Genomic DNA, 14,481 nt, shown 5'->3' on the forward strand with positions numbered 1-14,481 from the left:
AAACACTGCAGAAAAAAATAATTATAATTTCTATGTCTTCTTAATTCCATCTTTGTCAAAGGACCAAAAATTCGTTTTTTATGGAAAACGTGTCAAAATGAATATGAGTTTCCAACGAACCTGCTTTTTAATGTTTTTTTTTCCATTTTGCTATAGAATCAGGGGCACATAGAACACAGCAGTCTCTCTTCTTAAGGGGGAGAAAAACTTTTATAGGGCCATGTAGAAACTTTCAAGCTTAGTTCTTTTCCAACAATCCTGGTCTTGCTCTTTTATTTCTTTGTATTTCTGCAAATAAATTTGAAAATTGCACATTAATCAGTTTTTGTTCTGCATTTCTCCTTGAGATTGCATTTTGTGTGTTTAGTTTATTCACAAGCAGAGGCCACAGAAGTAACACTGGTAATCTTAGAGCTATCGTCTGACCAAGGCTGCAGGTTCTGTAGGGCGAAGAGGGACGAATTGTGAATACAGATGGGGTCTGGCTGCATGGGTTGGTTTATTGATTTCTGGAAGGCTTCTTGCTGAAGCTGCATTAGAATCCTGTTGGCTTGTTGTCTTTCTGCCTCCCTCTCTTCTGCTGTCTGCCTCCTGGAAGAAAAAAAAATAGAAACAAAAATAAAAATGAAAATGAATTTGGTAAAATTTAAAAAAAGAAGAAAATTGTGAAAATTAGAAAAAAAAATACATCCAATATTGCATGATATTCACATCAATAGCATGCAAGGGGTTAATGCGATACCCCCCCCCCCCCCATATGGCTAAATACTATTAACAGGAATAGATCACATTGATCTTACAGTTGCATTCAGCAGCAATAAGTGTATTTGTATTTATATATACATAGAGAAACATGCCAACGTTTCGGTCTACTCAGGGATCATTATTAACTATAGAAATCTATCTATCTATCTATTTATCTCATATACCTAGTGTCTCAAATCCAGTCATTGTCTTTTTTCCTCTCTCTCTCTCTCCATTAAATATTCGTATTATAAAAGATAATTAATAAATGCCTCATCTTGAGACCCCACACATGCTCTTCAATTTTACTAGAAATAAATACTTTTGCACACTATAATGCATTTTCGTTATTACGAAGTAATTAACACATATATTGTGTATTCGTTCATTCTATGTTAAAGATGGATGTTTTTTTTATTATATATGACATAGAATGAGATATAAAGATCTATATGAAATGGAATATAAATGTGGCTGGTGGCTGGGATTACCTGCGCTTTTTCTACAGTCTGATCACACAGTGAAGGTGTCAAATTAAACTAGTAAAACTGTCCTTATCCAATCTGGCATCGATTGTGTTCAATTTGATGTGTTCAATATGTCTACAATACAAATACATTTCTGAAGCAATAAAAGAAAATGGAAAATAGAAGCAAACAGGAACAGAATGAAACCTTTATAGACTAATTACCCACTGATCAGTAACACTTAATAATTATAAGTTATTGTTCAGTGTTTTAATATATATGAAAACACACACTTTTGGAAGAGTAACTAACAAATATGCATTTCTCATACTTGTAGATTTCAGCTTGAATTTGTGGCACAAAGTAAAAAATTCAAAAGAAATTGGAAAAAATAATGTAACAGTCCATTGAACTATATATATTTTTTAAATCTATGCTTCAAAATTCCAATATCCTAATTAGAAAACAATAGAAATTAACTATTGTTTAACCCCAACTGGGTACTTTAGTACCAGAATATATTGTAGTAAAAAAGTGGGGGTGACACTACTCTCTGAAACATTTTAGTTTCTAGATTGAGTTTTATGGTTATCAGAGTTAACATGAATGTTATTGAAGTTTAAAAATATTCCCTGATCAATGTATTTGGTTTTCCTGTTATTGCTGACCTCGAATTGTCTATTCAATAATGTGTCCTTAAATGGCAGCAACACGGGGTGTATTTTGAGTGCTTTCTAAATGACATCATTCCTTACTGTACATTGTATCTTCTGTTAATCAATGATATCATCAGTGCCAGATTGTATCAAGAATATTAAAAAATGTGCCAGTTTAGCACTGGAAAGGATGGTAGAAAGGGTTCATTAGTTTTTACATGTTGGAGAGCTTAAGTTTCAGGATTTTGTTTTGGGGTCATTGTCATTGTCCAGACCTGGTAGCAAGCCATTTGGCCATGGGCAATAGCTCATACAGAGGCCAGCAAGATGATTATTGGGAAATCTAACTTATGACAGATGTCATCAGAGAGAAGATGATATGATTGAAAACCTTATGCTAGTGACCTAAGATTGGTGTGGTAAATGGATTTCTCTCCTGGGATTCCCAACTGTTGAGAAAGGGCATATGATACAAAGGTGGCCAAGAATTACCGTGTCTAGCTTAGATCTCAGTGATCATATCCACCTGTATCTCATATAGGCAAAACCATTGAATTATGTTCTCCCACTTTGTAGACAGTGAAACTAGGTTTTATGGTCTGAGAAAAAAAAACTCCAAAAGTGATTGTTTTATGAGTTGGTAACAAATGGATTATTCGGTTTTACTGTTGGCTTTTCTTTTTCGGTAGCCCCACTACACCCCTTTTCTCCTAACACACCTCATCAGGCTCATCATTTTTCAACAGTCATAAAGAACAGGAAGATTATTATATATATAACCTTGGATATAGATATAGAACTACAAATAACTCAGACCACTAAACAAAATATAGGGTATGTTCCATAATTTACCCTCCAATCATCTGACTAATATGATCAACCCTTTGTATTAGTGGACCTCTAGATGCTTGGTACACAATATAATAATATGATAAGCTCATGTAAAAACTGAGCTTTTTTTTTTTTTTATAACCTTACACATTATACAAGGCTCAACTCTGGAGTTTACTGAATTGACTAAAAATCCCTAAGTAGCCTTATAGGCCCCTTTTTTAACCCTAATATGACTTTAAGATTATCAACCATTTTGTAATAACAAAATAGGTTGATTTATTTAAACATCATGAATCGATCTCAGTCAGTTTCCGCTGTATCTCATTCTAATACATCAGTCTTATAATAAGTAATTAAATTAAGTAAGTATAAGCATTCTTAGCATCATAAAACTATGATTAACCAAGGCTATATTTCATGATTAATACTAGTAATACTAATGTATTGATCCACATATAAACCCCATTACAGGTTGCAATGTAATATGATGGTGCTATATAAATCAATAAATATTTGTGTTTATATATACCTCTATAACTGGTCCTCTTGTATTTTGTTGTTGTATATAAGTAGAGGGCTATATATTTATATCTGAGTGATCAATGGGATAGCAAGTAACAACAAAAAAGCTGTTTAAAACCATTCTGGGAAATGAATATCTTTAACCATGTCCATTTATTTTAAATGGCATTTCCCTTTAAATATTGAATGGGTGTTGAACAAATACAAATGAGGTCCACTGTTATGTACCAGTTGCCCACCATCTTGGCTCAGAAATAATTAATGCTTCAGGATAAAGCCTTGTAATCCATTTTATACTGATTTCCCAAGAGAAGGTATCTCTATAAAATGGATGATATATATATATATATATATATATATATATATATATATATATATATATATATATATATATATATATATATATATATAGCTACATATATCAGGGCAGTGTCTCTTGCACATGTCATTTTGTCCAAAAAGATGTAAGGTATTAAAATCTGTCACAAATGACAAGTGCTTGATTGTACTGATTCTGTAATAAAATCACTGACCTTGGTGGGTTTGGTTGGCAAATAAAAGCTACATTTTTTTCACAGGGTTTCTTGCTGCTTATTATTAAATGTCAGTTACTTCTCAAAAATGAAAAGGCTTTTTGTAAACATTTTTCCTATTTTCTGTGCTTATTTTGAGGACCTGACCAGACATTTGGGTTAAGCACCTCTACCAACACAATCTCTATGACTAAATTGTGTATACTTAATGTTAATCCAGATAAGTATAATTTGTCAGATGTTAAATAATCATAATTTCACATACTTATATTTTTGTGACCAATATTATGCACGTATTTGGTTTCCCTTCATGAGTTAGATAACAATCATGGTGCATTAATATACATTTTTTAAGGTTTTGATTCGTGTTTATGCAGTTTAATACTGCGATCACAATTTGACGGTTATATGCCCGATCACGCCTGTGCAATGTAGGTGAGATGGAGCGTGATAGGAGTTGCAATCCAAACATGTAGTGCTAGAAGTTCGAAAACCTATCCTAAATATGCAATGTTGTTGTACTGTAGAGTTACTATTATTATTAATTATTATTATTATTAGGCAGTGAAAGAGAGGTCAGTGAATAAATTAATTCAAGCTTTTAATGAATTAAAGCTAATAGTTTGCATTAACTGTCAGTTTCCATTTTTAATAAGAATGTAAGAAAACCTAGTAAATGAAAAAGTGTATATAGATGCAGTGGTATATCTGGAACATCTGACACTCGACGGCTTTCCTAAACATTTATTTCGTACTTAGTACGTTGATAAATTGATCTTTACACCCCGACAGTACTGTTATCGGTAAGTATCTAAACATTACTAGAGTTTATCTTATTAATTGCTTTATTTGCCTCGATCTAAGCGATTATGGGTTCGTTTACAACTATGCATTAATCACCAAAAAGTCTTGATATAGTGATTGGAAATTCACCAAAAATATTTAATAAATTCCTAACATCACTATGGGAATCGATGGAATGGACTTGCTTATTTTTTGTAATATTTTATGACGCAAGCAATTCACTCCTGCTGATGACATCATAAAATAGGCAATAGAACACTATGATATAATATTTTATCAAATACTAAAATATTTTTTGTAAAGCACGCTATGCCGTCTACCTCAAACGTATTCTTCCTCTTTATTTACATCATATTCTATTAGCAGTGCATTTAAATACATATGGATTAGGAAAGTAACAATGTCACTACTAAATATTTTCACCTGTTCTTACATTTTGAAGCAGTATATGCATTAGGTATATTAACAATACACTTAATTCACAAACCATTATGCAATTTAACTACTTGGTTCGTACATGGTATTGTATATCGAAAATTATTCTTAATAAAATCCAAATGTATTACATTTCTCTTTTTTAAATATATGTGTTGGTTTGCACATGCCAGAAATTGAAATCGAAAGGATGGCAATAATAATTTGCCATTTGAACAGATTATAATTACTACCCAAAGGGAGACCTGGAGATGTGATAATTTCTTCAATAAAATGAATACACCAGTTGCCATTTGAGTTAATAAATTGAATTAATAACGGTTCATATAATCAATATGTTATTCAATTAAATTTAGTGATGTAATAAAATCAAATAAAAATTATAATCTATCTATCTTGCTATCTATAGCCATGTCAGAAAAGGCAATTAACACCTGAATTTAATAGTATGAATTTGCCATAATACTGTATCCCTTTAAGGTCTGGCCTTCTCAGGTAAAGCAATTTTGCTGGTATGTAACATGGGGCCCAAAGAAAAATGGAAAAATATTATACACAATTAAACCTACTTATGTATGAATCAAAATTAACTTTTTTTTCAGGTATAGACGATGAGAGGCATTTATGGGATTAGATTCTTGTGTATAGAATATCCCTTTCATTTTTCTGCAAGCAGCAGCTGGATACCCACTCCCTAAATTCACATCAATTAATAAAGACTTTTTAAATTTTATCTATCTATTTACATTAGAACAATGGTGAAATTGAGAATTTTATTGCAATATTCTTGAGTCTTATTCTTGATTATCTGATGCCAATAAGTTTTAGATATAATTTAGAATTTTTTATTTATATGCACACAGAGAACACAAGCCAAGCTCTTCATCATGAATTTTATGACTCGCAGTAAGTGAGTTATTTACCTCCATTTCGTCCTTCTGTTCTGAAACCAGGTCTTCACCTGGGCATCTGTCATTTTAAGTGCTTTGGCCAGGGCTGCCCTCTCAGCTGATGCTAGGTACTTCTGCCTGTGGAACCTTTTCTCCAACTCGCAGATCTGGAGCCTGGTGAAGGAGGTCCTGGGTTTCTTCTTCTTTGGAGGTGTCCTGTTCTGGTAGGGGTGACCTATACGGCGTGTTATAGTGAAGGGTGAGAGTGCCACTGGAATGGGAGACAGATAGCAAAAGCAGGCAGCAAAATCAGCAGGTTTAATAGTGCATGGCAGGAAGAAAAGAAAGACATAGTACACAAGTGACAGGCATGCACATCTACGCTACAGGCAGATAAGGGGTTAAAGGCTGTACATTTAAACTACACACAAGAAAAACAAAAGTTTATTCCTACCCCTCTACACTACGGGTTTAGATAGGGTTAAAGGCTGTTCATTATTATTATATAACCCTAGTGAATAACTTGATTTTTAAAAAGTGCTAACATTATAAACACTATCCACCTCACAACTATTTTTTTTTCTTTGTTTTTAGCAGGATTATATTTTAGAGTTCATTTAAAAACCGGGTTAGGCCTAACTTTGTAATAATATATACATATATGTATAATGTATAATTAAATTGGGGAAAATGTCAACCAAAATGATGATGAAATAAATAAATAGTGCCATTATAAAGTAGAATTTGAAAACATGAGTTTTGGTAAGAGGATCAAAAATTACTATAAAATAATATAATATTATAAAATAATAAAGTATTATTTGTCATAAATGTCAGTATTGATAAGGGACAGATATTTCGTATTAAATCACATGACATTAATTATATTCCGCATAGCTATTCATACTACATCGAACTACATAATAATTGATGATTTTATAAGGGTTCTATAATATCCTACATTACAAAATATTTAAATACAAGGAGGTCTGAAAATTTGAGAATTTCAAGCACTAATACTAAATAATTCAGCGTATTTCCATTTCCTATTCAAGAATAAGATCATTTTAACCGAATGTCAAGAAGTCAAACGATTACTAATTTTAGGATTCCTAAAATTTCAAGAATCCGACAAAAAAAAAAAAAGATTTCTTGGTGGAGAACAGTTTCATGCGTAATTTTAATGTTTTTCCAGGAAATAACACCTATAAAGTGAGGGCTTCCTACTTTAGAAATCACATACCAGGCCCAGGATAATAAAATTATGTAAAATAATAGAACTCTGGGTTATGCACGGTGCAAAAAAATCTTACATATTCTGCAAGTTATTTGCCAAAACTTGTTTTCATTCTTCAAAGAATTTCACAATAACATAAAATTCCTGCCTATAGAGGGATTAATTCACAAATAAATCTATGTTTGAATTATTAACGAATTCTTCATATGGTTTCTAACCAGAACACTTAAATCATAAAAAATTTATCATAATTAAATAAAACTAGAAGGATATTGCAATTATTATTGCATGAAACTGAACGTAAATTGCCGTTGTTTTCATATTTTATTTGTATATTTCTATTATAATTTCCTATGTACTGTACATGCACTAAATCTGCCTCTATTTAATATTTAAAATAATGACGATAATTTAAAATAATTTTAATAATCCTGGCTGATGATTATGGCTTCATATTTATAATACATATTAAAATAATATATTATAAATCGCTAGTTCTTTCTTTAAATAAATGTAAATGTGGAGGCCATAAAACCTATATTTAGAGGCCAAATTCCTGTTAAAGTATATGTACAGAAAAGATACACTGTAAATTACAAAAGTTTCAAGCTCAAAGAGTCACTATTGGAACTGTAACAGTCCAGATGTTGTAGATATACATGTGAACAGTGTGAACAGGTAAACAGGGACAGAATAGATGTTGTGATCAGCAAGGCAAAGGGGCAGAACTGTGAAAGGGACAGTAAAGGTACAGGCCAAGCATAGAGAGAACCTACCTGTGAATCTATCCTTGGTGTATCTCCTGTTACTTTCCATCCAGGGGAAGGTTAAACCTGTCAAGTTGTTTATGTTGTTCATACTCCCTACACTGGGCACTGTGGGCATTCCAGTGGAGATTGGCTGGTGAACACTGGTAGCCAAAGGTCTGTGAGCTGGTACCCTAATCACACCAGAGGAATTGAGGTTATTCCCATTCATGTTCATACTCATATTACTCATATTGTAAGAACCAGTCAATGAGGCCATGCTGCAGGCATTGTTACTGTATCCCCCAGAGCTGCTGGTACTGTAATTGCCGGTCATTGTGTTGTAAGCGCTGCTCACAATGCATCCTAATCCATAATCCGAATCTTGGAGTCTGGAACTGGAGATCATACAACTCCCCTGGTCTGAATTGTTCAAGATCTGGTCAATTCCAAAGCTGATGGGTTCTGCATGGGTCTGGTGAATATGGTGGTGAGACCCAATGTGATCCATGCTTGTCACAGTGGTGGAGCTCCAGCCCAGAGCTGTGATCTGTTAGGAGATTACAGGAATCACACAGAGCGTTGCTTGGATTCGCTTCACTTGTTCCCAGTTCCTTCGAAGGATAAAAGACCAGGAGAAGAACTCCAGTGGAGGCTGCTTTTTTTGCATTTGCTCGCTGTGCAAACTGGGACATCAATCACAATGCCAGGAGGCCTGCGAGAGAGGCAGCTCGGCTCTTCCGCCCTGGAAGCTGATTGGCTGGAGCCTGACAACGCAAACTTGAGTGGCAGTCCGAGGAAGGAGTTTCTTACATAGCCGAACCCCTATGACACTGATGTGTCAAAGCTGTGCAGGGCACTGCCAATCACTGTTATAGGACGGGACACAGGCTGTTCATACCCCAGCACCAGGGGCCAGGACTATCCCAGCCTGTCTGTCTGTCTGTCTATCTATCTATCTATCTATCTATCTATCTATCTATCAGCCAATATATATCTATATATCTATATATATGTCTCTATCTACCTCCCTATCTATCTATCTATCTATCTATCTATCTATCTATCTATCTATCTATCTATCTATCTATATCTGTCTCTATCTACCTCCCTATACATCTATCATCTATATCTATCTATCTATCTGTCTATCTATCTCTCTGTCCTGTTTATGTCTTTGTTGTGTTATGACTTTAATATACATAATATATAAAGAAAAGACTCCCTACGTAAAACTGAAACGTCAAGTATTTTTGTATACCATGAAGTTGTAATATAATACATCTGCATTCCTTAAAAATGTCCTTGTGTGCTTTCTTTTTCTTTCTTTATGGCTATAAAATACACTTAGGTATAGTAGTGTTTGGTGATGAGTGCACTGTTGCTGCTGTTAAATATATATATATATATATATATATATATATATATATATATATACACACATACATATATATACACAGAAATATATATATAGTGCAATGTTTGCCTGTTTCGAATGTGCGTTAACCTCAAAGAACACATTTTTATTTTTACTGACCCGTCCATACACTGTATGCTTATAATGTATAGCATACAGTGCTATAGATTTATGGAACTTTGTACCCATTAGTTTGTTGAGAAACAAATCTTGATCCATTTTAAATGTATCATATATATAATATATATGTGTACATTACATCTAACAGGGTACCTTATAAGACAAACATCTCCTAAAATGAGCTAAGATACAAATTGAAGAATCACAATTATGCATTTAATTTAAATAATTGTATTTCAATGACAGCAAGATATAGAAATTCTAAACGCAGAAAATCCCTGTTACAAAAAAATCATTGTAGATCTCAAGCATTTTAATTTAGCTAAAAGACGCAAGAAATCTGATCTGGTAAAATAATTGGGGGCATGGTATGATGTTGACACTACTAAATTGTATGAATTGATAAGCTATTATCACTATAATCTGCTTTACACAGGGTAATGCATCTTCCATAAGCAATTTATGTCAATTACCTTTCAATTGTGTAATTAAGGGTTGAGTAATGACCTGGGTATTGTATCTTGTTAGAATGTATCTTCACATCTTTTGACTCTGTTGTAATTACCATTTTTTGTTGTATTTTTGTATTACATTAGCACAAGTGGTAAGCAGATTGTAAAATACATGTGTGGCATCTTGTAGTCTAATTGGCAAAAATAACCACCTTCTTTTTTCCTAGGTAAAGTACTTTCTCTGGGTCTGTTAATTCGGTTTATTTTTTCTTAATTAGAACCTTCACTTTGTTTACAAATTTACCCCTTGAAGTTGCAATGTCTATAATGTCTGGTTCCATATCCCTATGCATGTAATCTGAGTCCACACTGATTAAAGGTCAGATACAATTACATTGCACCAGGTCCATTGAAGCCTTGGGCAATAATTAGGGATTCTGTTCTTTCTTCCCTAGACCCTCTCTGGAACCATTATCTCCCCCTGTCTGCTACTGTCTTAATTCCTTCCACTTGAACAAAACAGAATGGGAGCCATCATTTCATTGTATAGAAAAGAAACATTTCGTACTACAAGCTGAAGTACATCTGAGCCAGTAGGTTAGCCGCTGATGTATATTATATAAAGAAAGAAAAAAAGAAAGAAAGAAAGAAAGAAAGAAAGAAAGAAAAGAAAGAAAAACAATGTTCTTTTTGATATCCAGGGCTCCAGTGGGAAATGCATAAATAAGATATTTTAGAGATTTATGAAAATTGCTGTTTCTGAAATTATAATAGAATATTGTTTTATAAAATGCAAAACAAAAAGTATTGTATTGTATTGTAACTCTTACTGCTATGGACCATGTTTATAGCGAACAATTCTGCTAAAAACAAAAGTGCAGAAATTATATTTCATATATTGCTTAAGCAACTCATGCTTGGAACTAATCAATATATATAAATGGATAGCCACTCAAAATCATATAGATACATATCTCCCACAGGTCTCCTTTTGAAATTGTACTTACTCAAAGTTGGCAAAAGTGTAAATAGAGTAAAGTGCTCAGCTCCATTTATCAAAGTACAGTTTTATATAATCATTGACCATTGACAAAACACAACTTTTCTGGCAAGTTTGTAAAAATTTGTTTATCTTAATATCAAAATGCAATAATTCAATTAAAATTGCATATTACTTAGTGTTAAAGACTCTCAGCTGGCGATTGCTGTGGTATATTTGAAGGTCAAAATATTTCATGAAAAAATGGTCCCATTGAACACAAAGAGATACATCCTGATTCCAAAAAGCTTACACTTCAAAGTGACAATGTGGCCTTTGAATTTCTCCAGATCAGATCTGGGTCTGTATCCTCGGTCTCTAAACTTAGAGACCAAAAGTCTATGACTTCTTTGCAAGAGATCAGCAAATATTTTTTTTTTTTTTTCAGAATTTTCTCTATATAGATAAAAATGGTTACAATTATATCTGTAATACATTATATGTAAAATACAGCCATTTACGTTTTTGTAGGATGTTGTGTATTTGGAATTTTCTCAATCACTATGTGACACATAAAAACCTGAAGATTCGCTCCGCTTGTTGGAAAACATGGAGTGCATTACAGAGAATTGATTGTAAGGCGCTAGGAGGTTTATTCCTCCCCGCATTAATATATGAATATTTCATACGAAATCCTTTATTTTTTGTCCAGCAATTGACCGACATTAACATTTAATGGGATGATTCGTTTCCCACTTTTAGAAGCGTGTCATCCCATTAGCGAAACTTGGAACAATTTAATTCCCAGGTAAATAATTTAGAGGCAAATCTGTATTTTTTTGCCAATTCTACTTTTTTTCTAAATAGTATAAATATTTTTTTTGTAACAAAAACTATTCAAATACCATACTGTATCCCAATATGAACAAAAAACTCTAGCCATTTTATTGATAAAATTCTGAGAGTTTTATTTGTTAATAATATAAATTTTCGTATACAACATTTTAAAAAAGGACATGTGACAATTTATTTAGAATTTTAAAAACAAAGAAAATAACATTAGACAAGTTATAGGGAATCTTTACACCAATTGACTCATACATAAAAGTCGCCATATGGTATGAGATATCTGAAGTATTATTGAGAGGGCTTGAGAGATCTGATCTCCCATCTGCTAACAGATACAGTTCAATAAAAATCCAAAAATCAAACTCAATAATTGACTGCTTTCAGGGGGCCCTTGAACAGCCAACTGGAGTTGCCAATTGCTTCACTTGAGTGCTAAATAAATATTTATATTCATGGTTAGTTGGGTGTCAATAACAGTGTAAATGAAAAGTCTGTCACTGTTTCTACTTACTGTTACATTGCAACAAGGGTTTAAAAGTTGCACAGGAGCTGGCTGGAGTAACTGTTCACCAAGTTTAATTATCTACATATATAATGTGTACACTATACATATCTATATAGTGACAGCTATATATATATATACACATTTTGCGTCCCTGATTTTAACTTTGGCATCCAAGCATGTTTTAGGAGAAAGAAAGAAAGAAAGAAAGAAAGAAAGAAAGAAAGAAAGAAAGAAAGAAAGAAAGAAAAGAATGGATGTTCAACCCCCACCCACCCAAAGTGTCATTTTTAAGCAAAGATTGAGACAGTCTACAATTACTGCATAGTTTGGAGTTAATGGAAGAAGCAGGATTTCCTTTACTCTTTGAGGTGTACACAAGTAGAAAGGAGGCACCTTAGCTGAAAGGCCACTTTAGCCGGTGATAGACACAGTATAAGTGTATAAGGGGCTGATCCTCTCTGTGTCTGCCTGGATCTCCCTTCCTGAATCCCATGTCTGTGAAGATCACATTTCCAGCCCTACCTGCCCAGTGAACTCTGCTGGGAACCCTCTGGCGCCAGCTCCATCAACCAAACTTCTTGTGGTTAGGAAGGGAAAGAGCACTCACATAGAGAGGAGCTGACGAAGGACTCAAGGACCTCCAACTCCCCCAATGGGTTAACCACTTAGCTGCTGAAGGAGTTTTAACACACTTTGAATTTTTAACATTCTCAACATGAGTTTTCTTTTACTGCTGAGCATCAACATGGATGTGACCCACACTTTCACACATCTATGTGTATGAGAAGTAACTTATTTTAAGTGTGAATTAGTCCATTCTCTTCATTATTTCTTCAGCAGGACTTCCTGATTGTTTGTGTGCATCACTTCATATAGACACAAAAAAGGTAATTTATCTGTAATCTGTATGGCTTCATGAGAGAATCTATCTATCTATCTATCTATCTATCTATCTAATCTATATTATATATAAATATTATATATAATATACAATATAATATAACATATCTAGCAATTATATCTATCTATATCATATATATCTATATCATATCTTTCAATTATCTATCTATCTATCTATCTATCTATCTATCTATCTATCTATCTATCTATCTATCTATCTAATTTATGGACCTGTTCACGTAATACCCCATGAAGGTCTAGATTTAAGGTGTCTCAATCTGACAGAAGTAAAGAGTGGGTATGGAATTTCCAGGCACTTTTCCCGTTATATTGTCCCATCAGACAGAAAATATTCCATTTACAGGCAGGAAAAGCAACAGAGGAGGCAAGATACTCCACATCCATAACCTTCTCAAAAACACAACGATTCCTGGATAATCTCAGCACAGACTGTTAACTATTTGAGAGCTGTCACAATTTAAACACCCATTTAACCTTCCATTGATAGTTTTAAATTAAACATTAATGAGTTAATATTACATGTTGGCCATTATCTGTCCCAGTTCTAGTCAAGTACTGGATTTACTAAGTGATGTTCTTAAGTGTATAGATTAAAAGTTGTTAGGGTTAAACGTATGTTTGTTTGAAGATAGTTTTTGTAAAAGATAGTCCATACATGGTATAATCGTCAATACATTATGATTAAGTTGAGCAATGTTACATATGTATGGAATGGACTTGTCTTATCTAATTCATCTTACTATTTAGAGTAATTAAATGTGTAATCAACGGGTATCAAGTTTATGGCCGGAATTTAAATGACCATTAAAGCCAATTGGCTCTGTGCACACAATTCCCAGACAGTTCCTTGTATCATGAACTGATTGATCGACAATCCAGTTATTATATATATAAATATAATATAATATAATATAATATTATATATATATATATATATATATATATATATATATATATATATATAGTGGCGTTATGTATGTCAATTAAACTAATAATAATAATGCATTTTTACAATTTCATGACTGATAGAGTGATAGTAATAAAAACAAAAGACTGGATGTAGGCTGGTTTGAGCAGGACCGTCCATCCCTCTTGTTTCTATAGGTCAAATTGTTATGTTATTTATTACTTATGTCCTGCTTAACGTTATATAAAACAATAAATAATAATAATAACAATAACAATAATAAGCGACAGGTGAGTTTTGACAGGGACTAGAATAGTTTTCTTTGTAACAGCACAATACATTTCTATGTTACACTAACCTACCAATTACCCCATCCCCAAGTAATTCAATTTCTTTGTTGAAAAGGCCGAATTTAATTTGTGATCCATGATTAAGTATAATATGAAACCCTCTCCCCTGTCAC

General features: G+C 33.0%; 1 protein-coding gene across 1 annotated transcript; it reads right to left on the bottom strand.

Annotated features, from left to right (window-relative positions):
• Positions 1–368: 368 nt before the first annotated feature.
• On the bottom strand, positions 369–8,379 carry LOC149288620 (T-cell leukemia homeobox protein 1-like). Its single transcript, XM_089491570.1, has 3 exons — positions 7,899–8,379; positions 5,919–6,156; positions 369–591 (listed from the first exon to the last, which is right to left on the bottom strand). Exons 1-3 carry the CDS (start codon positions 8,377–8,379, stop codon positions 369–371), a joined length of 942 nt encoding a protein of 313 aa, XP_089347696.1.
• Positions 8,380–14,481: the final 6,102 nt, after the last annotated feature.

The sequence above is a fragment of the Sceloporus occidentalis genome, unplaced genomic scaffold (genome assembly GCF_023333645.1).
Source record: "Sceloporus occidentalis isolate IW3139 unplaced genomic scaffold, rSceOcc1.0.p SCAF_50, whole genome shotgun sequence".
Classification (NCBI taxonomy): Eukaryota; Metazoa; Chordata; class Lepidosauria; order Squamata; family Phrynosomatidae; genus Sceloporus; species Sceloporus occidentalis.

What these genes read in the sequence shown, in the direction of transcription:
- LOC149288620 (XM_089491570.1), bottom strand. Translation starts at nt 8,379, where the DNA reads ATGGATCACATTGGGTCTCACCACCATATTCACCAGACCCATGCAGAA. An exon ending in CACCAAGGATAGATTCACAG is followed by an intron (nt 6,157 to 7,898) that starts GTAGGTTCTCTC and finishes CTCCCATTCCAG; the next exon opens with TGGCACTCTCACCCTTCACT. An exon ending in AACAGAAGGACGAAATGGAG is followed by an intron (nt 592 to 5,918) that starts GTAAATAACTCA and finishes TTTTTCTTCCAG; the next exon opens with GAGGCAGACAGCAGAAGAGA.